A 20,459-nucleotide genomic window follows, 5' to 3' on the forward strand; every position below is an offset into this window, starting at 1 on the left:
TTCTGGTGATGTTATTTCTTTAGTTATCACAGCAATTACAATCAAGGGTTGAGAAAGGAATTTTGAATTGTCATCATAACATTTCATAGCAAAATTATTTTCTAGTAGAAGGGATGGCAAAAAACTTCCTTCTTACATCATAGACTCAACTAGACTTTTCCTACCTTCAGCTGTGCATGTTCCATTATTTAAAAACTTTGCCCCTGGACGAAGACATTCAAAACTCTTTTGCTGACAGTAAGTTGGGTAGCTTCTCCCATTAGTTGAACACACTGAGGTACCATCCTTTGGGCACTGATAAGGGAGTTTACAAGTACAGGTCCCATCGATGCATTTCTGCCATGGTTGGCAGAAGACTTTATTGCAGGAGAGATGTGTGTATCTTTCAGTTAAACATTTTTCATCTAACAGACTCACTTGTGGTGTGTTTGATAGCGAAGAAAGCTGTAAAACACAAAATAAACAGTAACAAACCAAAATCTTCTTTTTGAAGATGATTATACATGAAGGAAAGAAACAAAACAGACTCACCTATCACACAGTACAGATAGGGTGATATGTTTTCGTGGCTTGCAGAATCACAAACCTGACTTCTAGTCCAAGCTTGGGTATTTACAACTATATGCCCTTGGGTAAGTTACTTACCCTCATAAAATGTGTGTTTCCTCACCTGTAAAATGGGAGGTAACATCTTCTATTTTGCGAGGCTATTGCAAGGATTAGAAATTATAAACATATAATGGTTGACAGGTACTAGGCATGAAATCAATGGGAGCTATTATTATCCTAAAGCCAACATAAAACTCTGCCTTTGAAGAAATCATGTTAAGAAGTAACAAAACAAAACTGGTGTGAAATATAGTCTTGTGGAATGAATTGATGAATTAAATTGGTTAATTTAATTAGTAACAAAAAAGCCATTTGTTAAACTCCTACTATGTGTAAAGTTTCTCTAAGATACATGGGTTCTGTCTTCCAGGGGCTTGATATGTAAGCAATAAGACAGAAACACACATAGTAACTGGGGTACAAGGCAGACTGTGGTAATTGATATAACAGTGGTAGACACAACACAGTACTCTCGGAGAACCAGAGTGGAAGAGAGTTAGTATTTCTAAGGAATTTAAAAAGACCTCATGGAGGTGGTAGCATTTGAGCAAGTTAAGGAAGGACAGATGTTAGCAGAGGGCTGGTGCTACAGCCTGTGTTTACAAGAGGGGTGGTGCAGAATGTATTCAGGGAATCAAGAGCAGTCCCAACTGATGGGCGTATGGGGTTTCATATGCTTCAAATGGAATGGTCACTGGCCAGGAAACTGGTAAGAGGCAGCAGGAGTGGAGTATCAGAATGGTTTAAAAAGACACTCAGGCAACCAAAAGTAATAGGATTGGAAAATTTAATCCATTTAGGGTTTGAGGGTGGGTACTAGGTCTTGAGGTTGAGTGATAGTGAAGATCTGTAATGCTATTAAGAATTTGGTTTGCAACCGTTTGAGTATGAAGTGTCTGAAGGATGTGCATTTGGCAATACTTTTTGGCAAAGGGGTATCTGGTGTGTGTCTAAACCCTGGAAGACAGATTATTAGCTCATTTATTCATTAACTCAATAAATGAGTTAGTAAGTACTGCTCTGTAACACAGAAAGACTAGGACCAGAGGAATAGAACTCCCTGTCACACCCAAAGAGAGACAGGCAAGCCTGAATGACAATTTCTCTGGTAGAGATGGCTGGAAATGCCATTAGGACAGTGTTCTGGGCCCTGGCCTGATGAAGAAACTTGGGAACATTTCCAGAAAGAACTGATCTGGGCTGAGTTCTGAGGGTACTGAGCAGAAGTTGCTGGCAGAGGGGGTGGTGGGTAGGTACTTTAGGCAAGACTGTAAGAAAGAGAACAGGAGGCTTGATTGAGACTAAAGAATAGAAAGGGAGGGTGGTGGAGGATAAGAGAGCAGGTCCCAGGGGAGTCACTTTCAGCCATGAAGCAAATATGCATTTGAGGAAGATATTGGAGATCAGGTCAGACAGGCAGGAGGCCAATTAGACCTGCAGGAATCCAGAGGAAATATGTGGAGGGCTGGGAACAGACCAGTTGGGTAAAAAACGAGTTGTGGAAATCCAGTGCTGCTTCTGTCCCCTAGTTGGCCTGTCTGGAGGATGAGTGTCTTGTCCTTTGGTCTCCCTAGTCCTCAGTGACAAGTCCCCCTCTCTTTCTCAGTGTCCTCCAGCTGCAATAACAGCCAGTGGGGACAGAAACAAATTGAACAATCTTTAAATGCTGTCATGAAAACAAATAAAAACCAATCAGTTAAAACCATGCAAGAATTTGCATAAGCTCTAAAAGTTATTCTATCTAATATGCTTTTCACAAAACTTTATTAAATAGCCACATAAAGAAGAAAATTTCACAAATTGGTCATTCACTAAATTGGCTTTTGACACATTGATCTCTGAAGAAATCCACCAGTCACATACTTTTCATGGTTCCTCTTTTGTGGCACTTATTAGAGTTGAAATTTTTGTAATTACTTAGCTCTTATATCTTCCACTGAGAAGATTGTAAGTGCCCTGATAGCAGGAACTGTCACCTTTCTATGTATCACCCTTATATTGAAAGAGAGATATCCCAATTGGGTGCAAGTAGAAAACAACATAATTCTTTCCAGCCTTTATTCCTTTAAATCCTTTCTAGGGTCTCCTTTTTCCTTGCTCATTGACAGAAACATGCACAAGTGTCATAACTTTTCAATCATTCTTAGATTAGAGAAAACATAAAAAATTAAGGCTTTTAGTCCCAGAAAAGATCATATAACAACAACTACAATGTCCAGTTCTCTATAATCATTGGAACTCTGACCTTCATTTCAGGTGAAATCTTCTCAGACTTGCTTTAAGGGGTATGGTGGGCCTGGTATTCACTGAATGGCAAACAAAACAAAACAAAACAAACCCAACAAAAACACAACATTGAGGAGAATTTACATTAAAGGAGCTGAAGATGAGGAGCAAGTAAAAGAGAATTTGCTTCCCAGCCAGAGAGGGGTCCTTTGCTCCATGTGTCTACTGTGGCAGAGAGCTCCAGAGGATGAAGGCTGAAAAAAGGCCACTGAATTAGATGAACAAGGATTACTGGGACTCCTCAAAGAAGTAGTCTTAGCTGAGTGTTAGAGGTAGAAACCAGACTTTTGAGAGTTGAGGCCAGAAAATGGAAGCAGAAGTACAGGGTAGCCATTTGATTGACCTTGTGCTTAGATACGGGAAACTGAACACAGGCTTTAAAAAAAAAAAAAAATCTCTGCTTCCAGGGTGCCTGGGTGGCTCAGTTGGTTAAGTGTCAAACTCTTGGGTTTGGCTCACTTTATGATCTCAGAATCATGAGATCAAGCCGCACATTGTGGGGCTCTGTGGTCAGCACAGAGTCTGCTTGAGATTCTCTCTCCCTCTCCCTCTGCCCCTTCCCTCCTGCTCATGTTCTCTGTCTCTCTAAAATAAACAAATAAATCTGTAAAAACAAAAACAAAAAACTCTGTTTCCCCTCCAAGTGCCACTAAAGTAAGAATAAAACAATTTTAAAAAATAAGGTATAATCAATACACCCAAATGGAATGGGAGAGTGTTAGAGGCCTCTAGTTAGGTTCTAACAGGATGCCTGGCAGCCAGGAAAGGAGTCATAGCCAGCTATCAGGAAAGTCAGAGGCCTGTCCTGGCAGCATTCCAAAACAAAGCCACAAGAAGCCAGATTAAACCAGACAGGCCCAAGATGGCTGACCAGATGGATGGATTGGGTCAAAGTTTCAGGACCCAATGTCTCCGCAGTCCACCCTGCAACGAGATGACTACAGACTTGAGGTATTACCAAAATTTTAGAAGCTACAAAGCAGATGGGCCGGTGGTAATGGTTTTAGCAGACCAGAGAGAACTGAAAGGCCTCATGAGGAAAATCCATAAGAATAAAGCAAATATATCCCACAGAACCCCAGACAAGTTTAGGCATTAGTATTTTTTAAGAACATGGAGTGACTGAAAATCCAGGCAATTGTTGAAAAGAAATGCTTGTATGAACATGTTATAAAGGAATCGGATATAAATAGCAGAAGAAAAAAAAGAAACAAATAGAAGAGACAGCAATGATTTGAATGATTTGAAAGTGGTTGTTTCTGGATGGAGAGAACCAGGGTGAGATTGGGTATTTTCAAAAAAGGGTATGATAGGGTATTTTTAAAAAAGATTTTATTTATTTATTCATGACAGATACACACACAGAGAGAGAGAGAGAGAGAGAGAGAGAGAAAGAGGCAGAGACACAGGCAGAGGGAGAAGCAGGCTCCATGCAGGGAGCCCGACGTGGGACTTGATCCCCCGTCTCCAGGATCACACCTTGGGCTGATGGTGGCGCTAAACCACTGGGCCACCAGGGCTGCCCGATAAGGGTATTTCATAAGCAAAGATAATTGGTTCATGATCTTATCTGACTGGTCAGTATCTATGCTCAATCAGTTGTTAAACATTTTTAGCATTACCATGGTTTTAAGCCTTATTTGCCTTTGTAAACTATACACATGAATTAATGTGATAAACATAGTTAAATGAAGAAGAATATCAGTAGGCTTGCAGCAGAGAAGAATTAAGTATTAGATTTTGAAGGAAAATGGATGGGATAGTAACACAAAGGGACCCAGAATAAAGAGAGACTTTGCTGTTGTCAGGACATATGAGATTTCATGATAACTATAGGCTAAGATCAGGAATCTAACAGAATAGGAAAGACTGAAGCTGTAAGAGAAAGGGACAATATTGTTGAAACACAGTTGAGGAAGATATAGGAGAAGGTATAATCAGAGAATGACGGAGAAGATTGCCTTAGAAATTAAGCAGTTTCCTATTCCAACAACCTTTCATGGTAAGCTGGAATCAATTTTATAGTAATTATTATATTTTAAATTTCAAGTTAGTCATGGTAATGACTAACACTGTTCAACATACTGGCTGCCGAAAATGGCAATAATCTAAAGAGAGCTAGAAAGTTATTGTGGGGCAGTAGCCAGGGACAGAAGAGTAAGTTTGTTTATCTGCTGTGTAAAACATGATGACAGCAGGCTTTAACGCTGAGGGAATGGGGTAAGTTACATGTATCTATGGATCCTCAATACCTAGAGCAGTGGTCTGTTGATCTCTAAGGATGTAATTAAAGGGGTTTGTAAATGCACTTCCAAACCAGTCTTTGTCTGAAAGAGATTATAAATCATGCTTCATACATTTATGTAAACTCGTCTTTCCAATGAATGTATATAGATGTTGTCAATAAGCAAATTATTTAAATCATCATGGAAATTATATTGACTCTGTCACTTCCTTCCTTCCCACAATAAGATACTAAAAAAAAAAAAAAAAGACTATTACATATGTGGTTGATGGTAGAAGATGCGGTGATGGATCAAAAGCTTTCTTAATGTTTATCTTTGTGGTAAACACTGTTTACTAAAACCTTATTTTACTCTACTTCCAGGCAAACGGAAAGATTGCCCTTGACAAAAATGAATAGAGAATAAATGCACAGTATAACATAAGGTGACAAATGTTATACAAGGTAAGAGGGATAGAGATTGGGGAGAGTGAGGGAGAAAACTGCTATTTTTGTATGGAATTGTCAGGGAAGGTTTATCTTGGAGCAGAGATATGAAGGTGAGTGAGCAAGCCATGCACCTACCTAGATGTGAGGTGTCATGGTCAGAATTAGCCAAATCTGTAGGGGAGAAGCATAGGTGATGTGCTCTTGGTGTAGAGACCTGGTGTGGTTGCAGAGGAGTAAGTGGCTGGAGTGAGAGGAAGAGGAGGTGAGATCAGAGAACTGGAGGGTTGGGTGAACAATCATATAGGACTTAAAATTCACTGTAGAGACCAGCTTATTCTCAGAATGAAATATAAAGCCATTGGAGGATGTGAGCCTCCCAATATTTTGAAGTTGAGGAGATGATGGAGAGTTAGAAAAGGAAATGAGAAGATGTGGTCAGTGAAGTAAAAAACAAATAAATAGAAAATAGTGCACAGTAGCAAGGAGAAGGAAGGAGTGGCCGGCAGCTGTGTTTAATGCTTCTTTAGTTAAATGGTGATCTTGGGAAATGCAATTTTGTTGGAATGGTGGGAACTCAAGTCTGACTGGGTTCAAGAAATAATGGAAAAAGAGAAACTGAGCACAGCAAATTTTTGAGAGTTTAAATGTAAAGAGGCACAGAGAAATGGGGCAATAATTGGAAGGGGATATTAAGTCAAGAGAGGGTTTTTGTTTTAAGACAGAGGATCATATACATTTGTACAGTGAAATGAATGCTGGATTGAAAATAATACCCAACTGCAACACCCACAGATAAGCGAATGGCAGTTGACACTTCTAACCCCAGTAGGAGCAGTTCATCAGCCACATGGCAGGGTTAAAAACAATGAAAAGTTAATTAAGTACTATATGAAGTCAGCCTTGTCCCCTCAATCAGTAATATTAAAATGAGCATTTAAATATAGATTTATATCATTAATGATGAACCTCTCCCTATGTGTTTATTGTGCGTTTTGCTCCTTGTGAACTATCTTTTGCAGCTAATATGCCATGAAATCAAATGAAAAATTTAAAAAATAATGAAGTGTGTTTAATGATATTATTCTATTAAAGATTGTTGAAAATTATTAAAATATTATTTATGTGCTTAAAATTGTATTTTTTTTAAGATTTTATTTATTCATGAGAAACACAGAGTAAGAGGCAGAGACACAGGCAGATGGAGAAGTAGGCTCCCCACCAGGAGCCCAATGCAGGACCTAAATCCCTGACCCCGGATCATGCCCTGAACCGAAGGTAGACCTCCAACTGCTGAGCCACACAGGTGTCCCAAATTGTATTTGTTTTTTAGCTGCATTATGTATATAGCAGTATATTTATTATTGATAAGTAAATATATTTACATATACTAGAAGCACATGTCCAAAAATTTTTAGCAATTATGACTATAGTCTACTCATCTATAAAACATGACTCAACTCTTCTGTTACTATTGCTTTTTTGTGTATATGGATATGTTTTTGTTTTGTTTTGTTTTGGCCCTTGGTATTTGCAATGATGTAACGATTATTTTGACTTGAATTTTGTCTTTTTATTCTAGGCAGGACGACAATGAAACAATTTTAGATCGGTAGTTGGTAATTAGAAAACAGGAAGCAAACAATCCCTTATTTACCCTAGTACATAGCTGTATAACTTTACCTGGGTTTTCCTTATCCATTGTTTTTGGTTTTCATCTGTATCCTATAAACAAAGGAAAAAGAATGATCAACTATGACCAAAGTACAGAAAAGGTCGCCAATTCCTGCTTGTACTGCTAAGTAGCTGTGTGAACTTGGGTAAATGACTACTTTCTGATTCTGTTCTTCTGTAAAATGTAGAAAATAAAAATAATATTCTCACAGAGCTATTCCAAGGATCAAATGAAAAATACATGGGAAAACATGAATGAACATTTAAGACCCTATGGAAATGCAAATATGATGGTAACTGTGATAGATTATAAGTGGTCCCAATTCTAGCCTCCTTGCATTCCAGTCATTTGCTGGGGGGAAGGTGTATTTTCTTAACTGTAGACTCTGGGTCTAGCCATGTGACTCGCTTTAATTAACAAGCAGTCAGTAGGTGTTACACAAGAGATTGGAAAGTATTTGTCCAATTAGTTTTGTCCTTTTGCTTCTCTGCCATAGCTATGAGAAGAATATAGCTAGGCAAGCAAAGAAGAATCACTCTACTTGAGCCCAATTTAGATCAGCTGATCACCAGCCAACCTGCAGCCTAGTATATTAAATAAATTTTCTGACACTGAGATTTTGTGGTGATTTTATTATTATGACATTAACTACCTGGTATAATCATCATTTCCCTGGAAAATATTGAGAGGAAAAAATGGAAAAGATTCAAAAAGGGCAAACAATATAGCATTTTGTCTTTCTTCCAGAAGTGAATAAACTCATATCCTGAAAGTTAACCGTATGGGAAGTCTTTCCATTTGGAGAGTTTTAGGCCTCCTGTGGCCTCAGTGTCTTCTCATCCTGGTCTTCACTAGCAACTTTTTTCTATAATCTTTTCCTCTCCTTGGATCTGTCCATCTTTTATCATACCTGTTTCTGATATAAAGTCATGCTCTGATACCCCGACAACCAGATATTTAACCAGCAGCCACCCTATTCAGATAAAAAAGTAATGTTTCTCTACTAATACTAAATGATGAATACTTAACAAAGAATTTGAATTTTGTTATTTTTGTTGTTGTTTGTTTTATTTTTAAAATAACTACACCATTTGACCCAGGACCAGTATGTTGTTGCTGGAAATGGTAGAAAAATGGTTGTACGATGTGTGCAGGTAAGGTGGGCATTCTACTCTTTTCTTTAAAAATTGGGAGTATTGCTTTGGAGTCAATTCCATTATTTTTGCCTCAGAGATTTAAAAAAAATCATTGGCCTAGTTTTTTGGCCTTATTTTTATTATGACAGTTTTGTTTTTTAATATGAAAACAGTTTTGTTTTTTAAGATGGCTGAAATTTTGTTGTTGTTTTCATTTTTAATTAATTAAAAAAATAGGAAACACAAAGGAATATTACAAACAGGTTCAAAAGGGTGCCTATAAAAAGTATATTTCCTTTTTTCCCTTATCCATTTAACTTCCCAAGGCCCACCTCAGAGTCAACCACTTAATAGTCTTTGTGAATCTTTCCAGAGATCATTATTGTACATGAGCCTATGTTTTATTTTCTAACTCTGCCCCCCAACGCCAGTGCAATTTGCAACCAGTGGCCCTTTCTAATGTTTTGTCATTATAATCAAAGTTATAGTGAATCTTTTTACATAATACACATCATTTCCCACTATACTAAATATATCTGTCAGTACTTAACCTGGGAGTGAAATTTTAAAAAATCAGCACTTTTAACTTTGAAAGATATTGCCTAATTTCTCTTTATAGAGGTTGTTTTCATTTGCATTCCCAAACTTGATATCAGACAGTGCCTATTTTCCATAATCTTGACCACAGAACATATACCTCACTAACTTTTTTATCTTTGCCAATTTGGTATATAAAAATGTTATCAGAGTACATACAGTTTTATTTGCAATTTACCCAATGAGTGAGGCTGAACATCTTTCAATATGCTCAAACTTTGAGATTTTTATTTCTTTCTCCTTGCACTAATCATATCTTTTGCTATGTATATTGGATTGTTTTTTGTTTGTTTGTTTGTTTGGCCTTTTTTTTGTTTGTTTGTTTTATAGGAAGTCTATATATTAAAGAAACTAGCACCTTGGAATAAGAGTTGCAAAAAATTGTTTGTCTACTGACAAATGGCAAGCCTAGTGTTTTTGACACACTAAACAGATACTTTTTTAAAAAGGATTTTTTTTTTTAGAGAGAGAGAGCAAAATAGAGAGTGAGTGGGGGGAAGAGAGAGAGAAGAGAGAGAATTGCAGAGGGGCATGAGCTCGAGCATGGAGCCCAATGCCAGGCTCAATCTCATTACCCTGAGATCATGACCTGAGTGGAAACCAAGAATTCAACACTCAACCAGCTGAGCCACCAGGCGCCCTGAGAACAGAAACTTCCAAAACACTATTCCCTATACAACAAAATTATTTCCAATAAAAACCATGAAAGAAATGAACAATAAATTATGCAGAAAAATGTGAACAGCAAATATTTTCTGTCATTGAAATTCATATATATATATATATATGCACCCTGTTTGTAAAAAATAAAAGTAAAAAACACAATACAAATAAGGAAAAAATAGGGATCCCTGGGTGGCTCAGTGGTTTGGCACCTTCGGCCCAGGGCGTGATCCTGGAGTCCCAGGATTGAGTCCTGCATCGGGCTTCCTGCATGGAGCCTGCTTCTCCTCTATCTGTGTCTCTGCCTCTCACTCTCTATCTGTGTCTCTCATGAATAAATAAAATCTTAAAAAAAAACAAATAAGGAAAAAATAGAGAAATATTTTTAACTACATATTTGTCTTTGATGAAGAAGAAAAAAAATACACCTATGTATAGGTCTGTTATTGTAACGAATAATAATTTTTCAGTTTAACAACAATTAAATACATTGATAAAAAAGGAATAAATTTCATTTTAAAGATATTATTCAAATTTGGTAAAATATGTCCTGCATGTACTGTTGTTTGCTCTTGGCACACCTTTTGGTCTGCACTTTTTTACTATTTTATATTTTAAAAACAAAAATTCCAAATGGCCTAGAATGAAAAAACTGAAAACTCTCCTTCTGTTTCTTCATCCTTGTAATTCACTGTGACAATACTGTTTATTCACATTCAGAAAAATGTGATAACACAGAGTTTGGAGACAGGAACTGTACTGAAATGACCTGAACAATTCCAATGCATAATGTTTATGAGACTGCCTCTATCAGGGCTGAACTGAGAATTGACTGAATTAACTTGCATTTATAGCACAATGTCTATTAAAGGATATGTTTTAAAAAATACACCCATTTGAGGTTTACATTTGTATTTTAAAATCTCAATCTCAGTAACCCCAGCAATTGTTAACTGTACTAATACAAGAGCCACTGGCCAGATATGGCTACCTACATTAAAATTAATTAAAATTAAATTAAATAGGAATTCTTCTGCTTCCAGTCAAGATTAAATAATAGGAACCAGGTTTATGCTTCAGCCTAAAACAACTAAGAAATGGGCAAAATATAGCAATAATTTTCAAGATACTGAACATCAGGTGAAGAAAGGCAGTGATCCCTGAGAGTCTAGAAGTAAATGAAGAAGACCTATAATTGCTCCATTTGATTGCCTTGAGAGTTCCATGACTGTGGTGCAGAGGGAGGGAACTTGAGCTGAGCCCAAGGGACTCCCTGAGCTGAGGAAAAAGATTTGAGAGTCTGAGGAGACCAAAGCAGTTAGAATTCAAAGAATTGAATGCTGGAAAGAAGTGAATGGAATAGGAAAAAGAACTTTGGAGCTCCTTAGCAGATCCCCTCTGAGTGTTCAGCAAGTATTCATCAGCACCTGAGTGTGAAGAAACTAATTCAGACTGGGGAAAGGACCACTGAAAAGAATTCTAGGTGATAGGGACCACATTCAAACAGGGCCATGAATAGTGCTAATTCTTACCACTTGTAATTCATGGGGCATTTGGAGGTGTACACAGAGGATCTTGCCTCAGTAGTGTGGAATAATTAGTTCTAAACTGAGTGCTAGGGACACCTGGGTGGCTCAGCAGTTGAGCATCTGCCTTCAGCTCAGGGCATGGTCCTGGAGTCTCAGGTAGAGTCCCACATCGGGCTCCCCTCGAGGAGCCTGCTTCTCCCTCTGCTTATGTCTCTGCTTCTCTCTCTGTGTTTCTCATGAATAAATAAATAAAATATAAAAAAATAAACCGAGTGTTATTCTGGTCCTACGTAAAAATGTTTAAAGCAAGACTTGAAAGGGTCAAACTGTTTTCAAGTAACTTAAACATCTCAGAACAAAGTTCAAGAATGTTTATAGGCATACAAAAATACTCAGCAGTAGAGTACTCAGCATACAAAAATACTCTCATCCAGTAGAGTAAAATTCATAATATCTGGCACCCCCGAAAATTACTAGGCATGCAAAGATGCAGCAAAATATGACTCATAATGAGAAAAACCAATCAACTGAAATACACTCAGAATGCTAGTATAGATGTTAGAATTAGCAGGTAAAGATATTTAAATATTTATTATAACTGTAGTTCATATGTTTAAAGCGTTAAGTAGAAACATGAAAGATATATGAGATCCAAATTGAACTTCTAGAGTTGAAAACTACAATATTTGAGATTAAAAAAATATACTGGATGGAACTAATGACAAGTAGGTCTTGGCAGAAGAAAATATTAGAAAACCTAAAGATTTATCAAACAAGGTATGAGTGAGCTGTGCAACAAATTCAAGTGGCATGTTTTATGTGTAATTGGAGTTCCAAAGGAGAAGGGAGTGAGATAGGAACAAAAAATATATTTGAAGTAATAAGGGCTGACATTTTTCTAAATTTGATGAAAAATAAAAATCCACAGTTCCAACAAGTTGAATGAATCTCAAGCAGAAGAAACATGAAGGAAACTCCATTAAGGCATCATATTCAAATTTTCAAATACCAGAGATAAAGAGAAAATCTTCAAAAGGGCCAAAGAAAAGAGTCACATCATGGGCAAAGGAACAAAGGTAAGTGTGACAGCTGAGGTCTCATCACTAATACAAATGAGAAGACAGTGGAGTAACAGTTAAAAAATACTGTGTGTGTGTAGGGAGCCCTATCAACATATAAATCTATTCCTAACAAAAATGTCATTAAAAGTTTAAGGCAAATAACAACCTTTTTAGATACAAAACTGAAAAATTAATCACCAGTATATTTGCCTTAACAGAAAAGTTTTTTAAAAATCCCTTTAAGCAGAAGGAAAATTATGCTGGATGGCAATCTGGATCCATACAAAGGAATGATGAATGCTGGAAATATCTGGGAATATTTGATATGAGGAGGAGGTCAATGACGACAGTAGCTTTTATCTGTGCTTTGTATCTTGTTGTATCTTTGACATTATTATCAGAGTGATTTTGGACTCATGAATTAGGAAGTATTTACTTCTTTTCTTTTTTGGGGGGAAGAGTTTGAGAAGAATTAGTGTTAATTCTTCTTTCAGTGTTTAGTAGTGAAGCCATCTGATACTGGATATTTCTTTGATGAAGTTTTTAGAAATTCCTGATTCATCTCTTGTTGCTTGTCTGTTCAGATTTACTATTTCTTCTTGATTCAGTTTTGGTAATGTGTGTGTTTGTAGGAATTTGGCTACTCATCTAAGTTATCTAATATATTGGCATATAATTGTTCATAGTACCCTTTTATCATTCTTTTGATTTCGGTAAGGTCAACAGTGATGTGTCCACTTTCTGATTTTATTTGTGTCTTTTTATGTCAGTCTAGTTAAGGTGTGTCCATTTGATCTTTTCAAAGAACCAAATTTTTGTTTAGTTGAATCTATTATGTTACTACTTATTTTTCCCACCTACAATTTCTCCTCCTCTTCCTTCCCCTCTTCCTCCTTTTTTGGAGGCTAAACAACATGCTACTAAACAACCAATGGATCAGTGAAGAAATCAAAGAGGAAATAAAGAAATACATGGAGACAGATGAAAATGAAGACATAATGGTCCCATATCTTTGGGATACAGCAGAAGCAGTTCCAAGAGGGACATTTTTAGTGATACAGATCTACTTCAAGAAAAAAGAAAAATCTCAAATGAACAATCTAACACCTAAAGGAACTAGAAAAGAACAAACATAGCCCAAAGTTGTTGGAAGGAAGGAAATAATAAAGATCAGAGAGGGAATAAATGAAATAGAGACTAAAAAGATAGAAAAAAATCAATAAAACCAAGAGTTGGTTCTTTGAAAAGATAAACAAAATTGATAAACTTTAGCCAGACTCATCAAGAAAAATGGAGGACTCAAAGAAATAAAATCAGAGATGAAAGAGAAATTAACAACCAAATTAACAGAAATATAAAGCATTTGACAAGATTCTTTATTCATTCATGATAAAAACTCCCCATTCTAATCTTTATTATTTCCTTCCTTTTCCTAGCTTTGGATTTATTTTGCTCTTCTTTTTCTGGTTCTTTAAGGTGTAAGGTTAGATTTTTGATTAAGGATATTTGTTATTTTTTAATGTAGGCATTTACTGCTATAAATTTCCCTGTGAGAACTGCTTTTGCCACATCTCAAAAGTTTTGGTATGTTGTGTTTTTGCTTTCATTCATTTCTAAGTATTTTCTAATTTACTTTGTGATTTCTTTGACCACTGGTTAAGAGTACATTGCTTAATTTCCACATATTCGTGAATTTTCTTCTGTTTTCTTTCTGTTACTGATTTCTAGCTTTATTCCATTATCTTTCAAGGAACTATTTCTAAGGATTTCAATATTTTTAGACTTGAGACATGTCCTGTGGCTTAACATATGGGCTATGCTGGAGAATGTTCTATGTGCACTTGAGAAAAATGTGTATTCTTCTTTTGTTGAGTGTAGTGCTCTGTATGTCTAGTTGTTAGGTTAGGTTGATTTATAGTGTTATTAAAATCCTCTATTTTCTTATTTGTCTTCTGTTTAGATTTTCTATCCATTATGGAAGGTGGGATATAGAAGTCTCCAACTATTATTAGAATTCTTTTCTTCCCTTCAATTATGTCATTGTCTCATATATTTTGGGCTTTACTATTTGGTATGTGTATGTTTATAATTATACATTTTAAATGAATTCTTTTGTCAATATCTAGTGTTCTTTGTCTCTCATAACAAGACAAAATTAAGGTTAATTTTGTCTGACATTAGTGTGTCCACTTCTGGTTCTCTTTTGGTTGTTATCTGCATGGAATATTGTTTTCCACCCTTTCATTTCAATCTATTTATGTCTTTGGACCTAAGTGAGTCTCTTGTAGATAGCATATAGTTGGATCACATTTAGTTTTTTTAAAAATAAATTCTGCCAGTCTCTACCTTTCATTGGAGAATTTAACCTACTTATATTTGTTTATAAGGAAGGCCTTATTTTAACCATTTTGCAATTTGTTCTTTGTATTACAACTTTGTATTCTTTATGTCTTCTGTTACGGCCTTTTCTGTTTAGTTGATTTGTTTATAGTGAACTATTTTATTTTCTTCTTACATCTTTTCTGTATATTTTAAAGATTTTCTTTGTGGTTGCTGTGGAGATTATACTTAACATCTTAAATGTATAACAATTTAGTTTGAATTGATACCAACCTCGCTTCAAGAGTAGATAAAAACCCTGGTCTTATATAGGTCCATCTCCTCTTCTATGTTGTTATGGCCATATATTCATCTTTATGCATTGTATGCCTATTAATATAGATTTATCATTATTTTTATACATTCTTCTTTTAAATCATGTGAAATACAAAGAGGTGCTCCAAACCAAAAATGAAATTACGCCAGCCTTTGTATTTACCTATATAGTTATCTTTATTGAAGTTATTTATTTCTTCTGTGGCTTCCAGTTATTGTCTAGTGTATTTTTGGTCAGCCTGCAGGACTATCTTTTTTTTTTTTAATTTTTATTTATTTATGATAGTCACAGAGAGAGAGAGAGAGAGAGAGAGAGGCAGAGACACAGGCAGAGGGAGAAGCAGGCTCCATGCACCGGGAGCCCGACGTGGGATTCAATCCCGGGTCTCCAGGATCGTGCCCTGGGCCAAAGGCAGGCGCTAAACCGCTGCGCCACCCAGGGATCCCGTATCTTTCTTATAATGAATTTCTTATTTACCAATGACTAACTCCATCAATTAATCTGAAAATGTCTTAATTTCTCCTTCATTTTTAAAGGATAGTTTTTTTTCAATATAGAATTTGTGATTGACAGTCTTTTCTTTCAGCACTTTAAAAATATTCCACTCTCTTCTCCATGCCTCAATGGTTTCTAATGAGAAATATACTTCTAATCTTATTGAAAATCTTTTGCCCATGATGAGTTACTTTTCTCTTGCTGCTTTCAAGATATTCTGTTTAGTTCCTTGGCTTTTAACAATTTCATTATAACGTGTCTTGGTGTGGACTTCTTTGCATTATCTTTTTAGAGGCTGGTAAGCTTTCTAAATCTGTAGACTCATATCTTTTAGCAAATTTGGGAAGTTTTTGGCTATTATTTCTTCAAATATTCTTTTTAACCTGTTCTCTTCTCTGGGTTTCTAGTGTGTATATTTTGGTGTTCTTAATGGTGACCCACAGGTCTTAAGCTATGTTAGCTTCTCTGTTTTTTTCTTTCTGATCTTCAAACTGGATAATTTGACTGATCAAGTTCACTTACTCTTCTGCCTGCTTCACTCTACTATTAAAACTCTAGTGAGTTTTTTTATTTCTGCTATACTTTTAGGCTCCAGAATTCCTGATTGTTTTTTATGATTTCTATCTCTTCATTGATATTATATGTTTGCTCATGCCTCATCTTCCTGGTTTCCTTTAGCTCTTTGAATATATTTAAGTTAGTTGATTTAAAGTCTTTCCCTAGTAAGTCCCAAGTCAGTTCTTCCTCATTTCTGTTAATTTCTCCTATAAATGGGACACATTTTGTTTCCTTGCATGCTTCATATGTTTTTGGTAAAACTAGACATTTTGAATATTACAATGTAATAACTCTTGAAATCATATTTTTCCTTCTACTCAAGGTTTGCTTTTCTTCCTTGCTGTACACTGTAGCTGTTTGTTTAGTGAGTTTTCTAAACTGTTTTTGTAGGAAGTTTGTTTTTTGTGATGTGTAGTGTCTGAAGTTTCTGTTCCTTTACCTTGCAGTAAGCTAGTGTTTGGACAAATATTTCTTTGAGTGAGTGAGAGAGAGAGAGAGAGACAGAGAGAGAGAGAGAGAGAAGGAAAAGGAAAAGGGAAATGAGAGGAGAAATAAAATAAAAAGAATAAGAAACTCCTTAAATCATTAACAACAAAAAAACCTTTTTTTTTTTTTTTTTGTAGAATAATGGCCCCTTCTACACTTAGCCAGGCCATTTACAATTTCTCTCCTAGCCTTCACTTCATGCTTGCACTGAGCCTAGAGATCATTTAGAAGTATAGGCTTAGGGTCTTCCTAGATCTTTTCTGAGCATGCATTCTACCCTGGGCATGTGTGTTGCTTTTTAAATTCCCAAGTATTCACAGGGACTTTTAAATGGTCCAATTTCCCATAGAAACCCTCTCCCTAATTTTTTCTCCAAGCTTTGGCACTCTCCTGTTTGTCTCAACCGTAATCTTTTGTCTAGGTAGCTGCACGTTGTTTAGTGCTTCACAATGTTTTTAAGGAATGATCACTGCCTTTCCACTCTGAGTTGAGTTCTAAATTAGGCAAAACAAAGACAAATATATTTGGTCAGTCTTTCCAGTATCCCCTCAGGCAGGTTAGAACAAACCCTATTCTTTTTAAATAAATTCTGCTCTGCTCCTTCTAGAGCTAGGGATGAGAGTTCCACACGTGGACTGCCATCTTCAAGACTGCCACTGAACTGGGGACAGGTTAGGGCAAAGTCAAGTAGAAATGCCACAGAGCTTTCTTACCATTTTTAAGCTGCCTTTTCCTTCATTCAGTGTTTACTTGGATGCTGTAGCCTTTGATTAATAACTAGAGTTCTGACAAAGTTGCCCCTGAGAGAATGCATGATTGTGTGTGTGTGTGTGTGTGAAGTGTTTGGATTTGCCTACTCTGCCATTTTTGCTGACCTCACTCACTCTCTGCATTGTGTGTTGCTTCCTGTGCATATTGTCTTTCCATCATCTCATCACTCTGCTGAACACACCCTAATTCTTTCTTTCCAAAATATTACTGATATAAACTTAGGCTTGTAATAAACTTTTAGGGTAAATAAAAATTTGGGGTTTTGGTTGGGGTTTATGTTACAGTACAATAGTCCCACAGTAGTGAACAACCATATTGAATGAAACATTTGGCTTCCCTATTCTTTAATATATGTTGGTCATTAATGCAGCAGCCAATCCCTCTGTTCTGGTTTTATCTCCCAGAGAAACCTGAGTCCCCTTATCTCTACATCTGGGCAGCAAAACCAGAATTCTCTCACTATTCAGAATATCCTGTTTATCTCACACCAGTTCACTCTTGTTATTGACATAATTCACCTTCAAATAAGTCCATCAAACAAACAAACAAACAAACAAAAAACAAAACCAAAACCAAATAAGTCCATCAGAAAGTTTTGATATAAAAAAGGGTGTGGGACTTTTTATTCCTTAGAGGGAAATCTGGTCTCCACTTTCAAAATCACAAAAATTTCTTCCAGATGTACATATTTTCATTTAGAAAATGTAGACACATTTTAAAACTTCTTTGAACACATCTGAAGACATGTTGTCTGTATGGTAACTTCCATTTAAAAATAGTTTTCTCCTAGTATTACATTTTCTTTTATAAACTAATATTTTAAGAAGTTCAGAAATTTTCACAAATATGGTAATTCCTACAAAATTCTGTTTTTTAAAGAAAAGAAGACAACTTTATTATTGGATGATTATTCAGTAAAAGAGGCTCCCTTTCTGTAAGTGAAAAATACTATTTTGTTTTTTATTGGTTTTGTTCTGGGAATAGAAAATGTGGCTGAAATGTCTTTTTCTCAAAAACAAGTTTTTCCTTATTCTAAAATAACATGCATTTATTTGGATTTTAAAAAGATGAATAATGGGGACACTTGGGTGGCTCAGTGGTTGAGCATCTGCCTTTGGCTCAGGTCGTGATCTTGGATCCTAGGATCAAATTCTACATCAGGCTCCCCACTGGAATCCTGCTTCTCCCTCTGCCTATGTCTCTGCCTCTCTCTCTGTGTCTCTCCTGAATAAATAAATAAAATCTTAAAAAAATAAGATGAATAATGCATAAAACAGAATTTCTGAATTCTGAAAATTCATAAGTGTATAAAACAAAAAGTAAAAATCACCAGTAATCTCATTACTTAAGATACCAACTGGTATCTATTTGATATATACCCCCCAGGAACTTTTAAATTGCTGTTTATATGAGCAGCTATATTTATGTATTCGTGTGTGTGTGTGTGTGTGTACACACAGATACATAAATGTGTGTATATTTTCTTCTTTAACAAAAATAAGATTTTAGTAAGGGCTTTTGTCTCAATAAATATATAATGTGTCATTTTAATAGCTACATGATAGTTCATTTATAGATGTACAATAATTGAATCAATTTCTTATGAATGAGCACTTAGTTTATTTTCATTTGTTCTGTTACAAACATTGCATATATATTTTAGAAGTTACAAGAAACTTATTTAAAGTAAGTAATTCTGATTTCTTAGGTGGTTTTCTTTAAATATTTGCTTCTCTAAACTGGCATTAAGACAAAACAGCTTTTGTAACACTGTTTCAAAGTGCTTTGACCACAAAAGTAGGCAATAATCAATAATTGTCTAAAATATCTTAAACCTATATAACTTAATATGTGATCTTTCAGCCTGGCTATAATCTGTCATATCAGTTTTGACTGCTCAAGTTCCCCACTGTCTCCATTCTGATCAAATGTATTTATTCACCTGGAGGAAACTAATGTTTTACTATCCTTCTACCATATAACTGGTATGAAAAGGGTGAAAGTTACTCTGTTTCTCTACACTAATCCACAATTACGAATCCAGCTCAAATCCCACTTGGTCCATAGACTCTTCCTGGTCTCTTAACAGGAAGGGAATTTTTCCCCTCATTAAAGTCCTTTGGCACATGATATTTACAACATTTTTGGCAATTGAATATCTTGCAACAGTTCCTTCTCAAATGTTATTTAAATCTTATTACTTCCTCATTGTCATGTCATCTTTCTACCACTGTACCGAAGGGCTGTTGAAGGAAGAGATCAGACATGCTATTTTCCCAGTACTATACCTTGCATGTAGAAGGATTTGGTAAATACTTTTTGATTTAATACAATGACTGTAAATTATAGATCTCTATTAGTAAAATTCTCATTCAATTAATTTTTATGCACAGATAAGAGAACATGAAAAAAAGCAATTTCTTAAAGCACTTTCATCAAGATATTAACACAAAATCTTTGTTACTGACTATATATTGCCACTGTTGGTATCTGAACTATGTAATCTCTAAAGTCAAAATAATATATTTAAGATTTTTCTCTTTTTTACTTATTTTAAATTTTTTAAATTTAAATTCAATTAATTAACATATAGTGTATTATTAGTTTCAGAGGTAGAGGTCAGTGATTCATCAGTTGCATATAACACCCAGTGCTTTTTATGTCACATGCCCTCCTTAATGCCCATTACCCAGTTACCCCATCCTCCCATCCATCTCCCCTCCTGCAACCTTCAGTTTGTTTCCTATGATTAAGGGTCTCTTATGGCTTGTCTCCCTGTCTGATTTCATATTATTTTATTTTACCCTCCCTTCACCCATGTCTTAAGATTTTTCTTACATTCTTATAATATTAAAAACATCTACTTAAAATAGGCTAAATATTGAGTTACTTACCTTGCAAAAACTTAGGCAGAAGCACAAATGTAACAAAATAACATGAACAAGCTTCATATTGGAAACTTTCAGGGTCTGTCTCTCTTCTCCACCCTGGATATTCTTTTGAAATTTAATTTTTAACCTTTGAAAAAATATTTAGAAAGAGCAAGTCTCCTAAAGAGCTTTGCACTTTTGAACTCAGAGAATTTGGCTAAAATCCAGAGTTTTACCGTAACTGAAACCAAAAAAGGCCTTCCCAGTAAATAGCTGAGTGAGGTGACCAATAGGGAGCATGTTTCCTCCAGAGGAAAACAATTTCCACAGTTTGTTAATAGCCCTTCAATTTTGCTTTTTTAGAGAAGACAGAAACTACATGGAACGAAAATTGCT

The 20,459-nt window shown here is 35.7% G+C and overlaps 1 protein-coding gene across 6 annotated transcripts in view; it reads right to left on the reverse strand.

Moving 5' to 3' along the window:
* The window catches only part of CFI (complement factor I), a 60,505-nt gene that overhangs the window by 30,326 nt on the left and 9,720 nt on the right, over window positions 1–20,459 (reverse strand). For 3 of the 6 annotated variants that reach the window (XM_072810601.1, XM_072810600.1, XM_072810602.1), the window contains 2 exons: window positions 7,250–7,291; window positions 165–444 (listed from right to left, as the gene is read on the reverse strand). Coding sequence is in view for 3 of the 6 variants with exons in the window: in XM_072810598.1 (XP_072666699.1) it covers window positions 165–444; window positions 7,250–7,291; window positions 20,088–20,144 (379 nt within the window). In the remaining 3 variants the exon portion in view is untranslated. Of the gene's footprint in view, window positions 1–164; window positions 445–7,249; window positions 7,292–20,087; window positions 20,286–20,459 lie in introns of those variants that run through there. The other 3 variants (XM_072810598.1, XM_072810597.1, XM_072810599.1) reach the window with 2 other exon arrangements.

Source organism: Canis lupus, chromosome 33, assembly GCF_048164855.1.
Source record: "Canis lupus baileyi chromosome 33, mCanLup2.hap1, whole genome shotgun sequence".
NCBI lineage: Eukaryota > Metazoa > Chordata > Mammalia > Carnivora > Canidae > Canis > Canis lupus.